The 18,813-nt window shown below is 35.8% G+C and overlaps 1 protein-coding gene and 1 long non-coding RNA gene across 2 annotated transcripts in view; one reads left to right on the forward strand and one right to left on the reverse strand.

The window, feature by feature from the left end:
• LOC121638315 (voltage-dependent T-type calcium channel subunit alpha-1I-like) overlaps positions 1–18,813 on the forward strand; it is a 275,523-nt gene that overhangs the window by 194,197 nt on the left and 62,513 nt on the right. Inside the window, exons 11-16 of the mRNA XM_041983021.1 lie at positions 9,000–9,151; positions 10,418–10,603; positions 11,538–11,655; positions 12,590–12,745; positions 15,899–15,986; positions 17,405–17,571. Of these exons, the coding sequence (XP_041838955.1) occupies positions 9,000–9,151; positions 10,418–10,603; positions 11,538–11,655; positions 12,590–12,745; positions 15,899–15,986; positions 17,405–17,571 (867 nt within the window). The remainder of the gene's footprint in view (positions 1–8,999; positions 9,152–10,417; positions 10,604–11,537; positions 11,656–12,589; positions 12,746–15,898; positions 15,987–17,404; positions 17,572–18,813) is intronic.
• LOC121638316 lies at positions 3,851–15,905 on the reverse strand. Its single transcript, XR_006010009.1, has 4 exons — positions 15,893–15,905; positions 14,751–14,757; positions 8,143–8,148; positions 3,851–4,077 (listed from the first exon to the last, which is right to left on the reverse strand). It is a non-coding gene; the product is annotated as an uncharacterized LOC121638316 (long non-coding RNA).

The following is an 18,813-nucleotide window of genomic DNA, read 5'->3' on the forward strand; positions in this document are numbered from 1 at the left end:
TCAATTCAAGGTGCTTTACATCAAACAAAAGCATTACAGTTGGGTCCACCAAGCATTAAAAAGTTAATTAAAACAAACTTTAGAAATGAATAAAAGGAATTGAATAAAAACTGAAAAAGCTAAAATAAAATAGATAAAATGCAAGAAATAAAAGTTCCAGTGTGAGGAATTTAACAATTGTTTTGATAAAAGGCAGCAAATAGAAAAAATTTTAACCATGATTTAAAACTCATTCAGGAGATCTGCAGTTTTCTGGGAGTTTGTTCCACATGTGAGGTGAACACTGCCTCCCCATGTTTAGTTCTGACTCTGGGAACAGAAAGTAGATTTGACCCTGATGACCTGAGAGATTTGACTGGTTCATAACAAAGCAGAATGTATGTTGGTCCTAAACCATTCAGTGCTTTGTAAACAACAGCAGGATTTTGAAGTCAGTTCATTGACAGACAGGATGTCAGTATAAAGATCTGAGGACTGGAGTTATATGATCCACTTTCTTGGTCTTAGTGAGGACTTGAGCAGCAGTGTTCTGGACTAATTGCTGTTGTCTGATAGAATTTTTAGGGAGACCTGTAGGGAAAGGGTTACAGTAGTCAAGTCTACTGAAGATAAATGCATGGAAAATTTTTATTAATCTTGCTAGAAATCAGTCCTTTAATCCTGGATGCAGTATGTTCTTTAAGTGATAAAAGGCGGATTTCTCAACTGTCTTGATGGTACTGCTAAAATTCAGGTCTGAGTCTATGACTACACCCAGATTTATGGCTTGTTTGTTAGTTTTGAAGCTGTTTGAAGCTGAGTGTTGACTTTCAATCTTTCTTCCTTGGCTCTGAAAACTAGAATTTCAGGTTTGTCTTATTTTAACTCAGAAAAGTTCTGGCACAAAGAATCTTTAATTTGATCAATACATTTGATCAGTGTTTTGATTGGGCTACAGTCGTGATGAGATGGTTGTGTAGATTTGTGTGTCATCAGCATAGTTATGGTAACGTATTTGTTGTTTTTTTATAATTTGAGTGAGATGTTGCATGTAAATGTTGAACAGCAGTGGCCCCGGGGTGGAGCCTTGGGGAACTTCACAGGTTATTTTATTTCACTCATCTCATCTTATCCAGGATTTTAGGACTGATTGGAGAAAAGTGTGTCATTGTGTTTAGTCTCTCTCCTCTGAGTGGATACCGGGACATATGCTCCTGGCATGAAAGCACGGACTGACTGCCTGATTTTCTAAATTTTGTCAGTAAAAAAAGAAGCAAACTCATTACAGGCCCAGTTGGATAGAAGTATCGGGGTTACTGACATAGGAGGATTAGTTAGTCTGTCAACAGTAACGAACAAGGCACAAGGATTATTGCTGTTCTTAGCAATGAATTCAGAACAGAATGATCGTCTTGTATTTCTCAGCTCCAGATTAAAAATCTTTAGTCTCTCTTTATATATCTTATAACGAACCTGCAGCTTTGTTTTCCACTATCTGTGTTCAGCTTTTTGACATTCTCGTTTTTCAGCTCTTACCAGTGTGGCATTTTTCCATGGAGCTCTTTTTTTTTTGGCATCGATCACTTTCAACTTGGTTGGAGCAAACAGCTTACTTTCACTTTTATGCTTAACACTGGTAAAATATATTTGGGCACTGGGACCTTTAGGAAACCGCTACTTGACATGAAAGCAGGTCAGAGAGATGATGTGACTTGAACCTGAAAGGCTGCTTCTAGGCCTATTTATGCCTATTTATGTGAGGTGGCCACTCAACCTTGAACTAAACCCCTCCCAATACATTGGATATACTGTGCCTCATGGCAGTTTTAGACAGCAGATGTTAGATTTTACTCCTGCACGTTGGCATGATAATAATCACAAACACAGAAGTAAAATTGATTATGTATGTATATCAGGTAATGTGGAGGAGCACTGTTATTAGTCGAAGTTGTATCAAAATTGTATTGATTGGACAGAATTGAATTTCCCTTTGGGATTAATAAAGTATTTTTCATTCATTCATTCATTCATTAGAAGGATTTGCAGAATTCATGAGGACTGGCTGGATTTGGGATAATAGTTGCTATCACAACATTGCAAATTCCTTGACAGACTATTTAAGCCAGATAATTAACTGGACTCAAACCAGCAAAATCAATCTTCAATGTAAAAAAAAAATGTTTTAACTGATATTTTTATAATCATAACTTATATTAACTTCTTGCTTTGATTTAACTCAAATCTGTCTGTAATTCTAAAGTATTCTTTTCTTGCTATTCTAAATTCCCTGTTCAACAATATGAATTGCTCAAGTGTGAATACACTCCAGAGGACTCAACACCTGTTTGGAAATTAATAAAATATCAGCATGATAGGTACTTCAGAGATTAGACAGGGATGAATGGAGATCAAGCAGCACTGCTAAATTATTGTCTTTCTCTGCCAAAATTTGGATTTGTTGCTGAGACCTGTACATCTACCAACTGCCTCTAAATGTAACCTTCCACCATTTTTTGGAAATCAATCTAGAGTTTCAAGCCTTAGTAAGAAATGTCTATCAAAGGATAGGACTCAGCCAGAAAACAATATTTATGGTGAAAATCTCACTTTTGAAGGCATAAAACCAAGCATGGTAACAGCATGAGTAGGGCAAGGGTTCCATGGCTTTTTAGTATTTGCTTGTAGGGGTCCCCAAGGAAAATAGGTTGGGAACCACTGATCTAATGGGTCATTAAAAGGACCATACAGTGGAGAGGATTTTTACTTAATATTTTTTAAACAGTAGAAATATAGGGGGTCATTATTGTTCTTGTTATAACATTTCTTACTTTTCTGCATAATACCAGGAGGTAATTTTGGTAGATTACTATCACAGGAATGTTGAATGAAATGGAAAACAAAGGTGCTGTACCACAGGGGTCAGGGTATCTCTCTATGCCAAAGGAGATAAAGCATTCAAAAACTTTAGCTTGTTACAAAAATAGTTGCAAGATTTTGCAGTAACAGGGTTACCCACTGTACTTAAGGTTTAAGTTATGTTATGTAACTAAACCACGTGTGATGAAAATAACTTAGGATGTCTAGGGACCCCTTAAAGTTCTTAAGCTCATTATAAAATGTAAGGGTTTTAGACTCCATTTCTTTCAGTGTGTTATTCAGCTCTTTGTGTATGTAGAAGGTCTGCAGTTACAAATCCCACATCAAAGAAACAAGAAAGGAAGAAACAACACTTCTCTTGAGCTGCCTGAAATTTATTGGTTGTAGTCCAGGTCTTTCTTTAATAATAGAATAGAACACATTTAAATAATGCTTGCCAAGTGGTTAGAAAGACACAATTTAAACAAAAGATGGGGTGCCATCTTGCAGTGTACCATTTTTGACCTATCAAAAAGACTAAACCATTCAAAGATGGAACCTTAAAGAGGTAGGAACAACAATGAATCATTTCAATGAGAAGGTGACATTGTACTGAAGCAATGAACATTTTTATTATTTTCTTTTTTATTCAAGAAATATAGTATATGTAAAGAATGTAAGAAGAAACACAGTTTTGTCTCATATTCTTAGAATAAATAGCACAGCCCCTTCTATTGGGTAATCTCTTGTCAAGCCCGGCTCGTGAGAGCTTGGCAAGAAGGAAGTGGGACAACAAAGGACGCCAATTAAAGTATAATTTATTTAAAGAAAGTGACCAAATTAAATAAACGGAGATTAACAGTGTATCCTATGTGTATAATCTGTAGCATCAGTAGTGTATGGAAGTGTTGGTGGTGGGAAGGTGTTGTGTGGGAAAGCTAAAGTGGACAAACTAATGAGTGCACAAACAAAGGAACGGCGTGCAGCCTGGCGCAAGCCAAGAGCAAAAAGCCAGAGCACAAGGGGCCCGCAGGTGTGAACGGCCTGGTATTTAATCCCAAGCGGGCCACTCCCCCGCCAGGTAGCGCGGGAGGACTGGAGCAGCAGACTGGCCACCTGAGAAGAGGAGGACAGAGGCGGAGAGAGGAGGAGGCAGAGCAGGAGACAGGGCTGGAAGCAAAAGTTAAAGCCCCCAGAGACGGACAAAATACAGCCTGCTCTGGGGTTGTCACACTCTCAAGGCTCTTAAACATCAAGTCAACCCTCTGCTGTCTTGCTAGTCAAGTGTATTGGTGAATATATGTTACTCTTATTGTTTGGTGTGTACATGCACAGTCTGCAATATTGAAATCCATTTTTTTTTTCAGCCGATTCATATTGAATGACTATTGTGTCTGTCGATAAGAGAGCTCATATAATTGGTTGTTTACCTCAGCTAATGAGTGCATAAGAAATCTACTCACTACAGTCTCGTTCAGTCTTTCTGTTTTCCCTCACCATATATCGGTCATCCTGCCATCCCTTTCCAAACAGGAAAGCACAGGTTGTAAATCCTGGCTGGTAATTGGACAATGTCTTTGTTGTTTGTTCATGGACTAATTTTATGCACACAGATGCTGGCAAAGTGACGATAGTCAGCAGGGGGGCTCTCACCACTGCATGTTCTTCATGTCAGTTTGATGAGTAGCCCTCAGTATGGCACTCGTTTTCTATGATGCACTGACTAATAGGCTGATAATGGTGCCACTTTAGGTTAGACACACCATGTCACTGGAAGATTTTTTTTTATATATAATAGGGGTGCAAACAAGGAGTACTATAATTTACATACTATAATATAAAGCTTTTAAGCTAAAATAAATTTAGCCTACTTACAGTATATCTTCATGAGTAAGTTGTTGCTACAATGATGGTGTCCACAACCTCTGACCTCTAAACTTTGATTCTTTCACCTACTAAACTGACCAAAATATTAATGTTTTGTTTGTAGTTGTATACTGGAAATGGCTGCTGTTTTCAAAACAATTATATGGTATTTTACCTTTCTTTAATGGACATTGCATACTGTTTATTCTCATAAGTCAGCTTTAAGTCCTCAGCATGATATCAATCCCCACTTTTCTCATTTGACTCCATTCATTGGCAGACCAAAAACGCAAGTCTTTAGATCTGTTCCCATGCCTGCAGTAATGAGACAGCAGTAATGGATCTCCAGAGGCTGCTGCCACTGTTTGGCTGGCCTGGACACTGGTGGGCATACATCATTAGCCCATGTTTTCTCAATGCTAAACACTCATTAGGAGTGGCAAAGACACAGTGTAAAAATGGACGGATGCATGTAAACACACACACACGTAAATGTAGTACACACAGTGCTCATTGATTCTGGGGCATTGAAATGTCAAAATTGTCATTGCTGAAGTTACAGAGGCACTCTTTAGAATAGTGATGTGGTGGAATGATGTGATGTTCCTAAAGTTTAAGTCTAAAACAGAAAGACAGTAAGAGGACCATGAAGTCAAATAATGTTAGAAAAAGCTGAAAAGACTAACACTGGTGCATATTATTGTTAGACTAAAAGCAAGCAAAACAAAATAAAAGTTGAAGGGAAAAATAAATATGACCAAATATTTCTGCAAATAATAAAGTGTTGATATGACCAAGATAAGATAAGATAAGATAAGATAAGATAAGATAAGATAAGATAAGATAAGAGGGCCAATAGGGCAAATACATTGTAAGCATCTTTCGCATTGATGTAGCAAAGATCCAGTGTATTTTTTTTGCCTTGTGGTACAGTTGATATACTGTGTTAAAGCCTACTAAATGAGACCAAATCCTCCATAATTTTTACCAAAGCCTCCAACTCCTCAAACTTATTGACATTTACCATTATGATTGATGGAGAAAAAGAGCTTATAACGCCATCTTGTAGCCTTAATCTTGACTTTGGCATGGTACCTAAGGAAGGGTCTTTTCAACTCATGCGAGATCAAGTGAATAATTTCATTAGTTTTTCCCCATGGTCAAAGGTGGATTAGTTTGTCACATGAGTATGTTATCAAACACATTTTAAAGAGCTTCTAAAGACACATTTACTCAGCACAAACACAGCACAAACACAGAGCTTTCCGAACTTGCTGCCAGCGTGGTTGGTGCATGCTAACCTAAGTGAACTTACAGGCAATGTGTTAAGTGGATAATTAGTATACTTAAAATTAATCATCAACTTCTTTATTGGTATAAAACCCAGGGCTAAATGCCCATATTGTATTGTAGCTCAACATACAACTCTAGTAAACAGGCATTTTATTATAAACATATTTGAATGATGTACTGAACAAATGTAGTTTGAAACTAAAAAGAAAGTACTAGTTTCTTTTTAACAGTAACACCTACAGCATACAGACCTAAAGAAAAAGCATCCTCTGTCTTTGCTACCTTTGTATTTACTGTAAATCATATAGTATCACATTATATTTTAGCAGAATGCAAAATATTTGATAACTTAATGGCTATTTTATTGTACTTGGTGGTAATACTCAAAACTTGCAGCCAAGATATTGTTTTCACAATCTGTTTTTTACTGGCAACAAACCAACAATTAACCTGAAGATGTTTACATACACAAAATAGCTCAGAAAGTAGGTCTGGGCAGATCGATCCAAATATCGATAGTATCAGTACCAAGGATAGCATCGGCATTGATCGATACCAGCATGATGAGATCAATATTTTTCGTATAGAGTGCCTTGAGGAAAAAAGGCAAAGAAAGTGAATAAAAGCCAACCAATAGTAAGTGTTAATTTTGTTTAGACAATTTGATCAATGTCTGATCGATACCAAAGTCTGCAAAATCGCCCAGCCCTATCAGAAAGTGGCATGCTTCGATTTATTCTATTCTATTCTTTTCTACAGTCATTTAGCAGACGCTTTTATCCAAAATTTATGCAGAAACTGAAACAAAATCTCTGACAGAAATTGCAGCAACAGCTTACTTTGTCTTTAGGCAACAAAAACAACTAAATAATTAGCAATTCTATCCATTAGAAGGTTTCTTGTACTCAGTGTTGTAGGGTGGAGAGGGGTGACTGTGTGATTGTGTTCTTTTTCTTTTTTTTTCTTTTTTTTTTTTTTAATTAGCTTAGTTACTATTTTCGTTATGCTTAAAAGCATATATAAAGACCAATTGACCAAATGGAAAGGTTTGGTCTTTTTTTGTTTTAAAGGCCAACACTTGGATCCTCAAAAAAATCACTGACAGCTCATTAGAAAGTCAGTAGTCTAAACATGTTCTTTATAGGCAGCCATACAAAACAAAACGTCAGCAAGTTAAAATGATAACATGTTACATGTTGACCGGCAATGAGAACAATTTTTGCTGCACACATCAAGTTTATAGTATGTAAGGATATATAGTAGGTGTATAGTAAGGATGTTTGCCAACATTTAAATAGCTGTTAAATATTAATGCTTTATTTTTGTTTAACATTATGCTATTGTTTCCAGTTAGCATTGTTACATGTTACCATTTTAGATACCAGGTGTGCTCACATGTGCTCACACTGGAATACCAGGTTAATATGAAACAATATTAGCCTATTCTTGTCGCATCTTAACACATAATTGTATGATCATACGTTTAGTGTTACCGACTTATTTCTCTATTTTCAGGAAACATTTAATTTGCTGCCTGCTATCATGCTAGTTCAGTTGCAATGCTAGCAGCATTATAGAGACAGAGAGGAGAAAGTGGAGCAGCATGTGACAGAATCTTTATAATTTAGATAAAACTTTCAAGACATTCTTCCATTTTTAGTATTCTCTCTGAGATAAAGCTAAAACCACTACTCAGACATTTTTAATGAAATTCTGTTAGCGTTGTCAGATGACAATTTTTAATAGAGAAGATCGGAAGCCTTTCAGTGCTTTCAAATTGCTTTTTTTTTCCCTTTCAACCTGCTGATAACATAAACAGAAACATAAGTGAATAAGAGCACTTTTACTGGAAAAGTAGATCAATTTATAATTTATATGACCGCAGAGAGCAGCAGAGGAGAAAAAAATGTGTAAAGGACTTGAATTAACGAGAATGCAAATGCAAAACCATCATGAATGTGTTAATTAGACTGTCATCGTCTATCAACATTTAGAAACTTTTTAGCTGACTTTTGCTAAATTACATTAGGAACTTTAACAGTTGACAACACTGATAACAATTCAACCAAAGTGAAGACAGATAAAAGTGGAGCCGGGACCAACAGTTGCAGTTATATTAGTGTTATTGAATCACAATTCAAGAACAACGTGTAGCTGCTTGAACAAAGACAATGGGGTTAACCTTTCTTTTTTTAATCAATAATTAATTATAGCATGACTACGTCCATTTTGTCTATTCCAATTGTAGTTGTAAAAATTCTTTTGATCTGAGTTTTTTTTAAGGAGTTGTGATTTTACCTTGAATTGTTTCAATTGGAACTTCAGTCTTCAGAAAACATGTTCTGAAGAAACAAAATAAATCTCTTTGTCTGATTAATAGAATTCTTACAACTACAATTGGAATTGACAAAATGAACCTAGACAGGATATTAATCAATTATGTTTTAAAGGTGTTAGTCTTACTCACATTGGACCACACTGAACTACTGAATTTAGGTTATGCATTTAACTTCTTAAATTTATTATTTTTCTTTCCAGGTTCAAATCAAATTAAATTTTATTTATAAATAGCCCCTTCATGCAAAAACAACACAATGTGCTTTACATAATAAAAACTATTTATTAAAAAATAACAGAACAATTTAAAAATACTCATCTTATAATAGTCTCTTTCACACACAACACCTTGGGGTGTTCCTTGGGAAACACCACACCTAATTTTATGGATTCCTGAAGAGCATGTATTCATACAAATGAAAAATCAGTGATCTATGGGATAGGAGTAAAACATTTAAGAACAGTACCTAAGAGGCCCACCAGACTTCTCAGTTTGTCTAACAATATCTGATGATCTACTGTATCAAATGCAGCACTAAGATTCAATAGCACCAGGACAGAAAGAGAGTCCAGTTTACCTTTTACCGCTCTCCTGTCTCTTCCCATTTTCATGCTGTTATCTTTATCTTTTAATTTCTTGTGTTTTTACTTGTCTTTGTGCTGGTCAGCCAGAGGAACTCACTAATGTTCTGGAGATTTGCAACATCGTCTTCACCAGCATGTTCTCCTTGGAGATGATCCTCAAGGTCACAGCCTTCGGCTCTTTCAGCTACCTGAGGAATCCCTACAATGTCTTTGATGGAGTCATTGTCATCATAAGGTACAATAAAAAAAAAGTATGTAAGGCATACACCCTAAGTAATCTTTCGTTAACATATAATACACCTATTCAGGCCAGATATAGTATTTTCAGAAAAATGCATAATGTTAAAATTAAATTAACATATTTCCATAGATCAAATATTTTGACTATGATTATACAGAAACAGGAAAAAGAAAAGTACAGTATAACTGATTTTAGGAGTACATAATTATTGTGTTTCTCAAATGTTGATTGATCATTGTTGAACCCTAACATTCTGGAAAGAGATGCTGCCATTACATTATTCATGCTTTGTCAAATTGTCATATAAAATGTGTACCTGGTTCAAATGTACCACCTGTATAGACTGAATTGCCAAAGTGTCAGACAGCAGCAAACTGTTTTTTTTTATCTTTTGTTGTGTATGCCTGCAGCTTCTGGTGAATGGCTATGTCTTTGATCTCCTGACATTTTTTTTTCCAATTCATCTGGTTAGGAGCCTTTGTCTGTGATCCCCATTATAAACCTGAGATCAAATACACATCAAAGCAGGTAAAACTGAACAAGATCAAATGTGCAGCCATCACAGAAGATACATGTCGATTGAACATATCTACATCTGTCTTCTTATCTCAAGCTCCTCAACCAATTTACCTCTCTTCATCTATCTGAATGTCCATGGCCATTCATACAGAGCTGATCTGTAAAAGTGCTCTCATTGAGTTCCTGCCACTTCACAGTGGAAAGTATTTTTGATGTGGTTAGTGGACCCTTTGAAAGCTACCACCCTTTTTGGCAAGGGGATGGTTTCATGTTTATGTAACATCGGGTCTTGATGCAGTTACTGAAGGATCTAGGGATCCTGGTTTCAAGTGTAAACTTGCACCAGTTCACTTTACCTTCTAAAGTTCGTGCAAATTTCCTGAATTGTTTGATGATATCATGAATAGAGGGATGGGAATAGATGATGGCTGGATGGATGGCTGGATGGATGGTCATCTATTGTTATGTAATAACAAATAAGGTCAGATATGTGATGAAGACTAATGATGTTCTTCAACATTTTTGGTTTTGCAGTGTTTGCATTGAAAGCTCAGATGTCCTCTATTCATCTTCATAGTAATAAGCTCCTTCAGGAACCCCATAAGTTTTGTTTTGTCACTGGTTAAATTCAGGCATAAATCTGCACATATATTCGGTGCCATAATTAATGATAGTAAGCTTTCCATGCATCAAGACAAATTGTGAAGTTGTCATCTTTGTGTTCTGTACATCTCACTGCAGTGTTTGCGAAATTGTTGGCCAGTCAGATGGCGGTTTGTCTGTGTTGAGGACGTTCAGGCTGCTGAGGGTGTTGAAGCTGGTGAGGTTCATGCCAGCTCTCAGAAGACAGCTGGTGGTCCTAATGAAGACTATGGACAATGTGGCCACCTTCTGCATGCTACTCATGCTCTTCATTTTTATCTTTAGGTAAGGTAAACACATTCTGCATTTGAGCTTTTATTTTGTGCCTATGAGCAATGATGTATTAAAAAAAAAAAATCCGTACAAGCGTCTTTATTTTCTCATATTTCTCTTTTTTTTCAAGTTGTTATTATTGTTTTCAGACAAAATGCCTGAGAAAGAGATATTTGTTTCAGTGTCTGCTTTTATGAGCATATTGTGTGTTTGCATCCATGGTTTCTTTAAACACCTTCTTAGCAACTGTCATTAAATCGAAGAGGGTCACAGTTTCCTGAGGCAGCTACTAATCCTGGGTTTAAAATAACAAGCAGACACTTGAATATATGGTTGGAATATAATAAGCAGCAGAAAAGCTACATCAACTTATAAGGACACATTTTTAAATTGAATTAATTTCTCTTTACATACTTGCTAACTAAATTTGAAATGGCATGAGATCAGTTAAAAACTAAACAGTAACAAAAATGAATGAGCTTGGTCTTTTTAATTAAATTCATTAATACCATTATTAATTAAATTAAATGTCATCTTTTACTGATTTAGGGTTTTTCTTACATCCGGCATGTTTAAGTTAACACTACTCACTGGAATTTGGCTTTATATAGATGATGTCTTTGAAAATTATCATTTATATAACAATCATGTGCATTTATTCATTTTCAATGTTTAGTATGGTGCTTTTACATTACAAGGTGATCACTGTCACAGATAAAATCTTATGTAACCACTCTTCAGGGTTTAATCTTATTCATACATTTATCTGCATAATCCTATCATGCATATAAGAAGAGACAATAATAATACAGAGATGCAAATAAAAGAGGTTTGGACCTAGAAATGATTTAATTGTCCTCTTATCCTTTTAGTGGCTTTCATGTCATGATCCACATAGATTATCAGTTAGATACATTTTCATTGTGTGTGTTATGTTGTGTTGCAGCATACTTGGGATGCACATCTTTGGCTGTAAATTCAGCCTCAAAACAGAGACTGGAGACACTGTACCAGACAGGAAGAACTTTGACTCACTGCTGTGGGCCATTGTCACAGTTTTCCAGGTAATCAGCTTTGCATTGTGGCCCTTGAGAAACACATATTTAGTGCAAAATTCATATATATTTCTCATGTGGTAATACAGCTGTGTGGATGTTTGTTTACACATCATTTCAGACACTTTATTAAATTTATTGTGTATTTTTAATAAGTCAAGGCTAATGATTACAACATAAATGTTTTTCCAGCATTAAAAATATTGTTTTCATTCTTTGATGCGGAATGTCTTTTATTTTTTTGTTATTTTCGTTCTGTAGTATAGTATGCAATAGTCCATTTACATGTAGTTTGTATATATATATATATATATATATATATATATAATCAGCTCTTTTAATAAAAAGAATAAATACAGTGGTCCCTCATTTATTGCGGGGGTTACGTTCTGAAAACACCCCGTGATAAATGAAATCCTTATTCATTTTTCACAATTCAAATGCATGTTAAGGCCTATTTATTCCTCTTCTGAGTGTTTATAGACCTTTCCCAAACTATATTGAACATTTTCAACATTCTCACTCACTTTATACCCTCCCAAAAACCTACATAAATTTAACAACGTGAGTTTCTTAATAATTACTCACCTCGTAAAATATATTTCAGCTTCTCTGCTGGCGCTGCATCTCCACCCTCGTCTTTAACGTCGTTTTTCACAGACAGAAAAAAAAGACAGAGGGACACGAAGTATATTGACTCTGGACAGAGTCCTTTGGCCAATCAAGACACAAAACACAGTGGGCCTACAGTAAAATTTGGACATAGAATGGTTGAAATAGGATTTACATATACTTAAATATGCAGTGCTGCATACAAAAAAATCCATGAAACAGCGAGACCGCAGAAGATGAACTGTGATATGGCGAGGGACCACTGTAGATCTTTTTTTTTTTTATCTAGTAATTGATAAATACAAATGTTTGTTTATTTTTTTACTATAAGATTCTGACCCAGGAGGATTGGAATGTGGTTTTGTACAATGGTATGGCAGCCACCTCCCCACTTGCTGCTCTGTATTTTGTGGCACTGATGACCTTTGGAAACTATGTTCTCTTCAACCTGCTGGTGGCCATCTTGGTAGAAGGCTTTCAGGCAGAGGTAAGGAAACCATGGCCTCAGAATACTGCACGGGAGATGGTACCGGGATAAACTACTGTTTGCATTACATTTTCAATTTGGTTGCTAATACGTAAATTAACATATTTGCCCATGTGGGAAAGAATATTGAATAAATGCAGCCTGCATCGATTATTGTACTTATGTAGCCCTCTAAGGGGTTTTTTCCACCTCTAGTAAACCAGTCAGTCTACACTCGCAGGTTTGTCAGCTGCAACTACACCATCATACTGAAAATGGATATTTTAATGAAACACTTATTGTTCTGATGTTGTGATTCTGAAATAAAAAATTATCTGTGTGGATTAATTTCTGATAAATTAATATATTCTTGGTGTTTTAGAAGGAAAATACATGTCTAAATATACAGGATTCATTTTTTTTAAATATTTTGATTAAGCAAAAGAAACAGTAAAATCTCCTGTTCTCTCATCATCCCGTTCATCCTGCTGACTCGTAATAAAGGCAGCCATCTTCATAAAGCTCAAACTGTCCTTTGTTGATAATGTCGGTGCCCATTATCTATTCTCCTTTTTTGCCTGGAGCCAGTCCCAGCTGCTGTCAAGGTACCAAGTCCATCATAGGAGGAATATTTAGTTGCATTACCATTCGTTAAAACAACTGAGCATTTGGAAACATCAGTCTGTTACAGAACATATTTACACATTCCAACTGTTGTTCAAAACAGTCTTTTAAAACTAGTTTAAGACATTTACATCTGTATTGTGATGTTTTTGACAAGATTAACAGTTTTCTTTTGTTTTGGTCCTCTACAGAAACTCTGAAAAGTGTAGAATAAGGGGTTAAATATCTGTTGGAAGACACAGTTAAAGTGGCATAATGACAGAGGTCTAAGCTAGATAAAACTTAAAACAGCATTAGCATCAACTCTGAACCAGCACTGGAAACATTTTGATCTAAAAGGGGCAATTGCATTAACCGGGGAATGTCAAAAATCAACCAACTTCTACCCAGAAAAAGCTAGTTCCCAAGTACTGACAAATTAAAAACTCGTAATGATATTTGTTAGGTTTAGCCTTTGATCTCCCATTTTCAACAAAGCATTATGATTAACACACATGTCACATGTCTTCTTCCCTCCATCCTTGATTTCTGTGCATGGTTCTCTCCAGATGGCAGCTGACGTCCATCTGTTTGTCACATTCAGAATGTAAACTCTAACCTTTGACAGAGACCTTTTGCAGCTATAATAAGCCCTCTTCTTGTTTCTTGCTGTTTTTTCATGAAACTTTGTTGGAAAGAGCTAATTAAATACTATTTTAGTAGCAACAGTTACGCACACAAGTCCCTTAGCCTTTTGTGTTATTCTTGAACACAGCACATATAGCCCAATCACAACTTTTAATATGTGCAAAGTTTGTCTGTTGTTTTATACTATTGTGGCTGCATAGCTCAGTTGGCAGGGCATCTCTCTCCCATGCATACAGACCAGAGTTTGAATCCTACAGGGGGTAAATAGACAAGACCCTTAATGCTACTGCCCAACCACCTTCTGGTGTAAGTTGCTTCATGCCAATATTGCGTTTTGCAGAAAAGCATCTGCTAAATGACTGTAAAATTGCATTTGGTTCTGTATTGGGCTTTGGGTGATATCAAAGATAGGTTACCTAAGATCAAAGTTGTTAACCCATTTCCTGACTAGTCCTCTTCAGGTGAATATCGGTGCTTTAGGGTCTACAGTGTAGCAGATATTCAGATAAATTTACTGTAATAGGAAGTGCAGCAAAAGCTTCATGCATGTGAGCTTCCACTTTTAAAGCTCTCAAAATAAAAATGACACTGAATTCTCATTGGGGAATTTTATACAGATATGATACTGAATTATGATACTAAATTATCATTGGACTATATCTAGCTGACTATATGGCTGATTACATACTGTATATATTTATACAGATACACATGATTTAATGGCGATGTGGGTCCAGACTTTTGACAGGTATGATATATGGATATTTGTACACACAGAGTAGCTCAAATTGAATGAGTCTAAATGCATCCTGTGTTGACAAAGGTCAGGCACTGCTGACTAGGACTTTATCTTTCTCCTGTGAGCAGCCAGATTTAGCTACTTAGCATGCTAACGTCAGGATCCCATCAAATCAATACATAGATGTCTATTTAAAAAATAAATAAAAAACAGTCTGTTAATGTCTGGCTCAATCGAAATTGGACAAGGATATATTTATTAATGGCAGTCTGAACATTATTATAATTTATTAAGTGCAAAAATTCTGAAGCATCCATTTCAGCAGAAACCACTGATAAATTATGCTGTCAGTCAGTTGTCAAACTCACAGACATGATCACCGGAAAATGTTGGTGCAGTTGAGTAATACTTGTTTTTTCATACATAAATTACCATACTTATTACACAAAGGTACAATGCCTATTCACACAAATCAAAAGGCTTTTGACTGATCTTTGTGAAATGTTAGGACAAGCCACAGCAATCAATCTTTCAATCTTGCTGCCTGTTTTTTTTTTTTTTTCTCCCTCTATTTAATTTTACTGTCAGTCTTCCCCCCTCTGGCTCTTTCACCTTCCACTGCTCCTCCACTCTGTTTCTGCTACTACAACACATGAGGGATTATTGAGCCAATTTACTGCCATGGTGAAGGCTGTAGTAGAAATCCCATTGGTCTTAAACAAAGTATGAGGGATTTAGGAGAAGTGTGTCTGTAGTTTCAAGCATTTACGGATTTAATCAGAAGAAAGGACACTGATCTGAGTCAGTCAGGTTGGTGTCCTGACATTTATGCTAGTGGGACCACCCACAGTCTTGGCTGATGTCATGTCAGTGTTTTAGGTAGTTTTTAGGTGTTTTAGGTGTACTCAAGAACTTCTTTTCAGATACATGCAGAGTGGTATTACTGATTTCTGCCAGCAGCTTAAGAATCAAAAACATTTAAAAGTATTATGCACATATTTCTGATGCTTTTAAAAAAATAAATCATTTAAAAAATCAACTCATACACATATATGTTGACCAATAACATTTAATTATGAAGAAAAACAATTATAAAATGCATCCGTGCCCTTTTCGATCATTGAGCCTTGTCACAGGCACCCCCTGCTACTTTCTATTTATTTTCCTTTTTTCTTTACCTCCAGGGTGATGCCAATCGCTCTTATTCAGATGATGACCACTCTTCTTCCAACTTTGATGAGAGCGAGAAACATGAATCCATAAAGCTATCTGGTGAGAACTAAGCTTCCATCTTACTTTATTACAATGTTTCTTTGCTAATTCTTATCTGCCCATCCTTCTTATATTTTTTTATGAGTGGAATTCTCTAAACACATAACTATTTTGAAGGTAAGGTATATGTTAAATAAAGGCTCTTTTAGCTGTGGGGGTTATATTACAGTCACCTCACAGTTCTTGACACCATGAGGTGTTTGCATTTCTAGTGGAAAAAAAAAAAGAATTGATATTAAAGCATAGTGGTGGTGTGCTGGACTGCTGCCAGGTGTTCCAGGTATGGTATTTTGACTTATATTTCCTTGATGTGGACTATGATGATAAAGACAAAGTAGAAACATACTTTTTTTTTATCAACAAATACTGAAAATGTAGAGGAGCGATGCTTTGTGATTTATTTTTAATGCTTAGAAAGTATGACAAAAAATGTAAAATTCTGCCCAGAAAGCCAAACCTAAAAAAGAAGAAGAAAAAAAAATCTTGGAAATGGGGAGGTGTTCCAACTCAAGAATATGACTCATCTAGTAGTGTTAATTTTATCAGCCATTTTACATTTAGTCTCAGTTTTAGTCCAGTTTCATCACGCTTATTACTTTTTATCACATTTATTCAACCTCATCCTGTTTTTATTTAGTCAAGTTTTAGTTGACTATAAGTCAAGCATTTTATTTTAGTCTAGTTTTAGTCAACAAAAACTGTCAACATTTTAGTCTAGTTTAATCAGGACAATCATTTTCCCCTTTTACTGTTTGTGTCAGCAGATAATATTGAACCTTGTTAATAGTATATTACATTGTTAGTAGTTAGTAGTAGTAGTAGAAAAATGAAGTTTAACATTGTTAAACTACATTTAACAAAAAACTCACACTCATTAAAACTCATACTTAAAACATAACTATCCTATTTTATGTAGAAATAATTGCAGACATTTTTATGTTTACGCCCATTTATTTATATGAATATTGATGCCAGTCCAAATCAAATGTCCTTGTGATGGTAACCTGAAGACAAACAGAACAGCATTTTATGTCACCAAATAAATACATTGAGATGCAAACTCCTAGAGCAGGGGTTCCCAACCTTTTTTAGCATGGAACCCCATTTTGATATCACAAAGCTCTGGCGATCACAGACATTCAAAACACAGACAATTTTACTTACTTTTATACAACATTTAGGCTATTTTATGTATGAAAAAACAGGTAAGAGATTTTGTCTCTGTAGAGCAAAATAAACAAAAGTTGGAACCCTGCAGTTTATTTCTTCTTAGATGGAAAGAGTTCAAGGACCACTCTTTCCACTTACATGTATGCAGTACACAAAGGTATCACCCTTACTTTAGACATTGACTGGTACATTTGATGAATGGAAGTAATCAAAATAATTTATATTTCATTTTGTTCAATTTCATCCAGATCCCAGGATCTGCACTCTGACACCAAATGGCCACCTGGAGCTGGGAGCCCCTTCAGGACCCAGGGGATCCTACTCCTCAGACAAGCGGAGCTTTCTCAATGAGTCCAGAAAGAGCAGTGTGATGAGCCTGGGCAAGAGCAGCCTGGAGAGACGCTCCCTCTCTCTGGTACCTTGTTACCCTGTCATCCACAAGCACTTATGCACACACGTCATCCATCACCGTGTACATGAAATTTAATTGAGCTTAATTGTGTTTGACTTTGTCAGGTGCAAGCCTAATTTGTTTTAGGTTCATTAGGGCTGTTAAAAGAGAATTATAACCTGAGGATGAACCAAAGGAGAAGCATATGATGGTTAAAATGAATGTTGGTAATGTTGTGGTTCATTCTAAAAAGAGGCATTAATAGATAATAAATGAATAAACAAATAAATAAATGCTGGGAGTGTGTCTGCTAAAAAAATATTTAGAGATCTTAGATTAGCAAATGAACCATACTAATGGATTAAACATAGTAATGTTTATTTTACCCAAAGCAAATTTTTAAAATGTGAATTCCACCAAGATGCTGATGGAACAGGAGCATGTTAGTGGAAAAGCGAATGACTCAATCCAGCAGTTGCAACAGTGTTTTAGTATAATCCATTAATTGCAACTATCTCTGGGAAACTCTGGAAAACAACCAACTTCTATCAAGTTGGTCCTCCACAGAATCAATCCACTGAGGGCTGTTTAACCATAATTACTCGTGGAACTTCAGTTGTCAGAGCAGGTGCACAGTACTTTGATATCTGCATTGGGAACCTGGTGTGTGTATTCAGCCCTTTAAAAACCACATAAGCTTGTTTACTTGCCATTTAAATCACTGAGCACAGAGCCTAGAGCATAAATTACATTTTCTGAGCTGATGTGTTTCCAGATCTGAAATAGTACTTAATTTCAGCATCAGTATTAAAAAAGGAAAAAAAAAAAAAAAAAACTTCTATGTTTTTCTGGGATGTAGGCTGTGTAACTGACAGTTAGCTAGCTAGATGTCAGTTACACACTTTGGTAGCATGAATCAAATTACTTTTAGTAGGCGTATTTATAACATGACATTGTAAAGGTTGGAGATGGCCAATGATCACACAAATTCAATTTATCACAGCTGCTGTACAGCCTGGACATCCTGATTTAAAAATATATAATTACACCCTTACGTATGATACAAAAAATACACTATATATGTGCACTGCTGTGTTTGCTGAACCAAAACCATTTAGAAGAAAGCCAAAACAGATATACCAGGTTTTGCTCGGCATACAGTTACCATGGCAACTTCTATTAATTGACTGCTCTGTTCATCCAGAGAAAAAGTGAGAGAGAAGTACTGTAGAGAGGAGAGACGACAAGGAGAAGTTGAAAGGGGAA

The sequence above is a fragment of the Melanotaenia boesemani genome, chromosome 4 (genome assembly GCF_017639745.1).
Source record: "Melanotaenia boesemani isolate fMelBoe1 chromosome 4, fMelBoe1.pri, whole genome shotgun sequence".
In the NCBI taxonomy this organism is placed as follows: Eukaryota; Metazoa; Chordata; class Actinopteri; order Atheriniformes; family Melanotaeniidae; genus Melanotaenia; species Melanotaenia boesemani.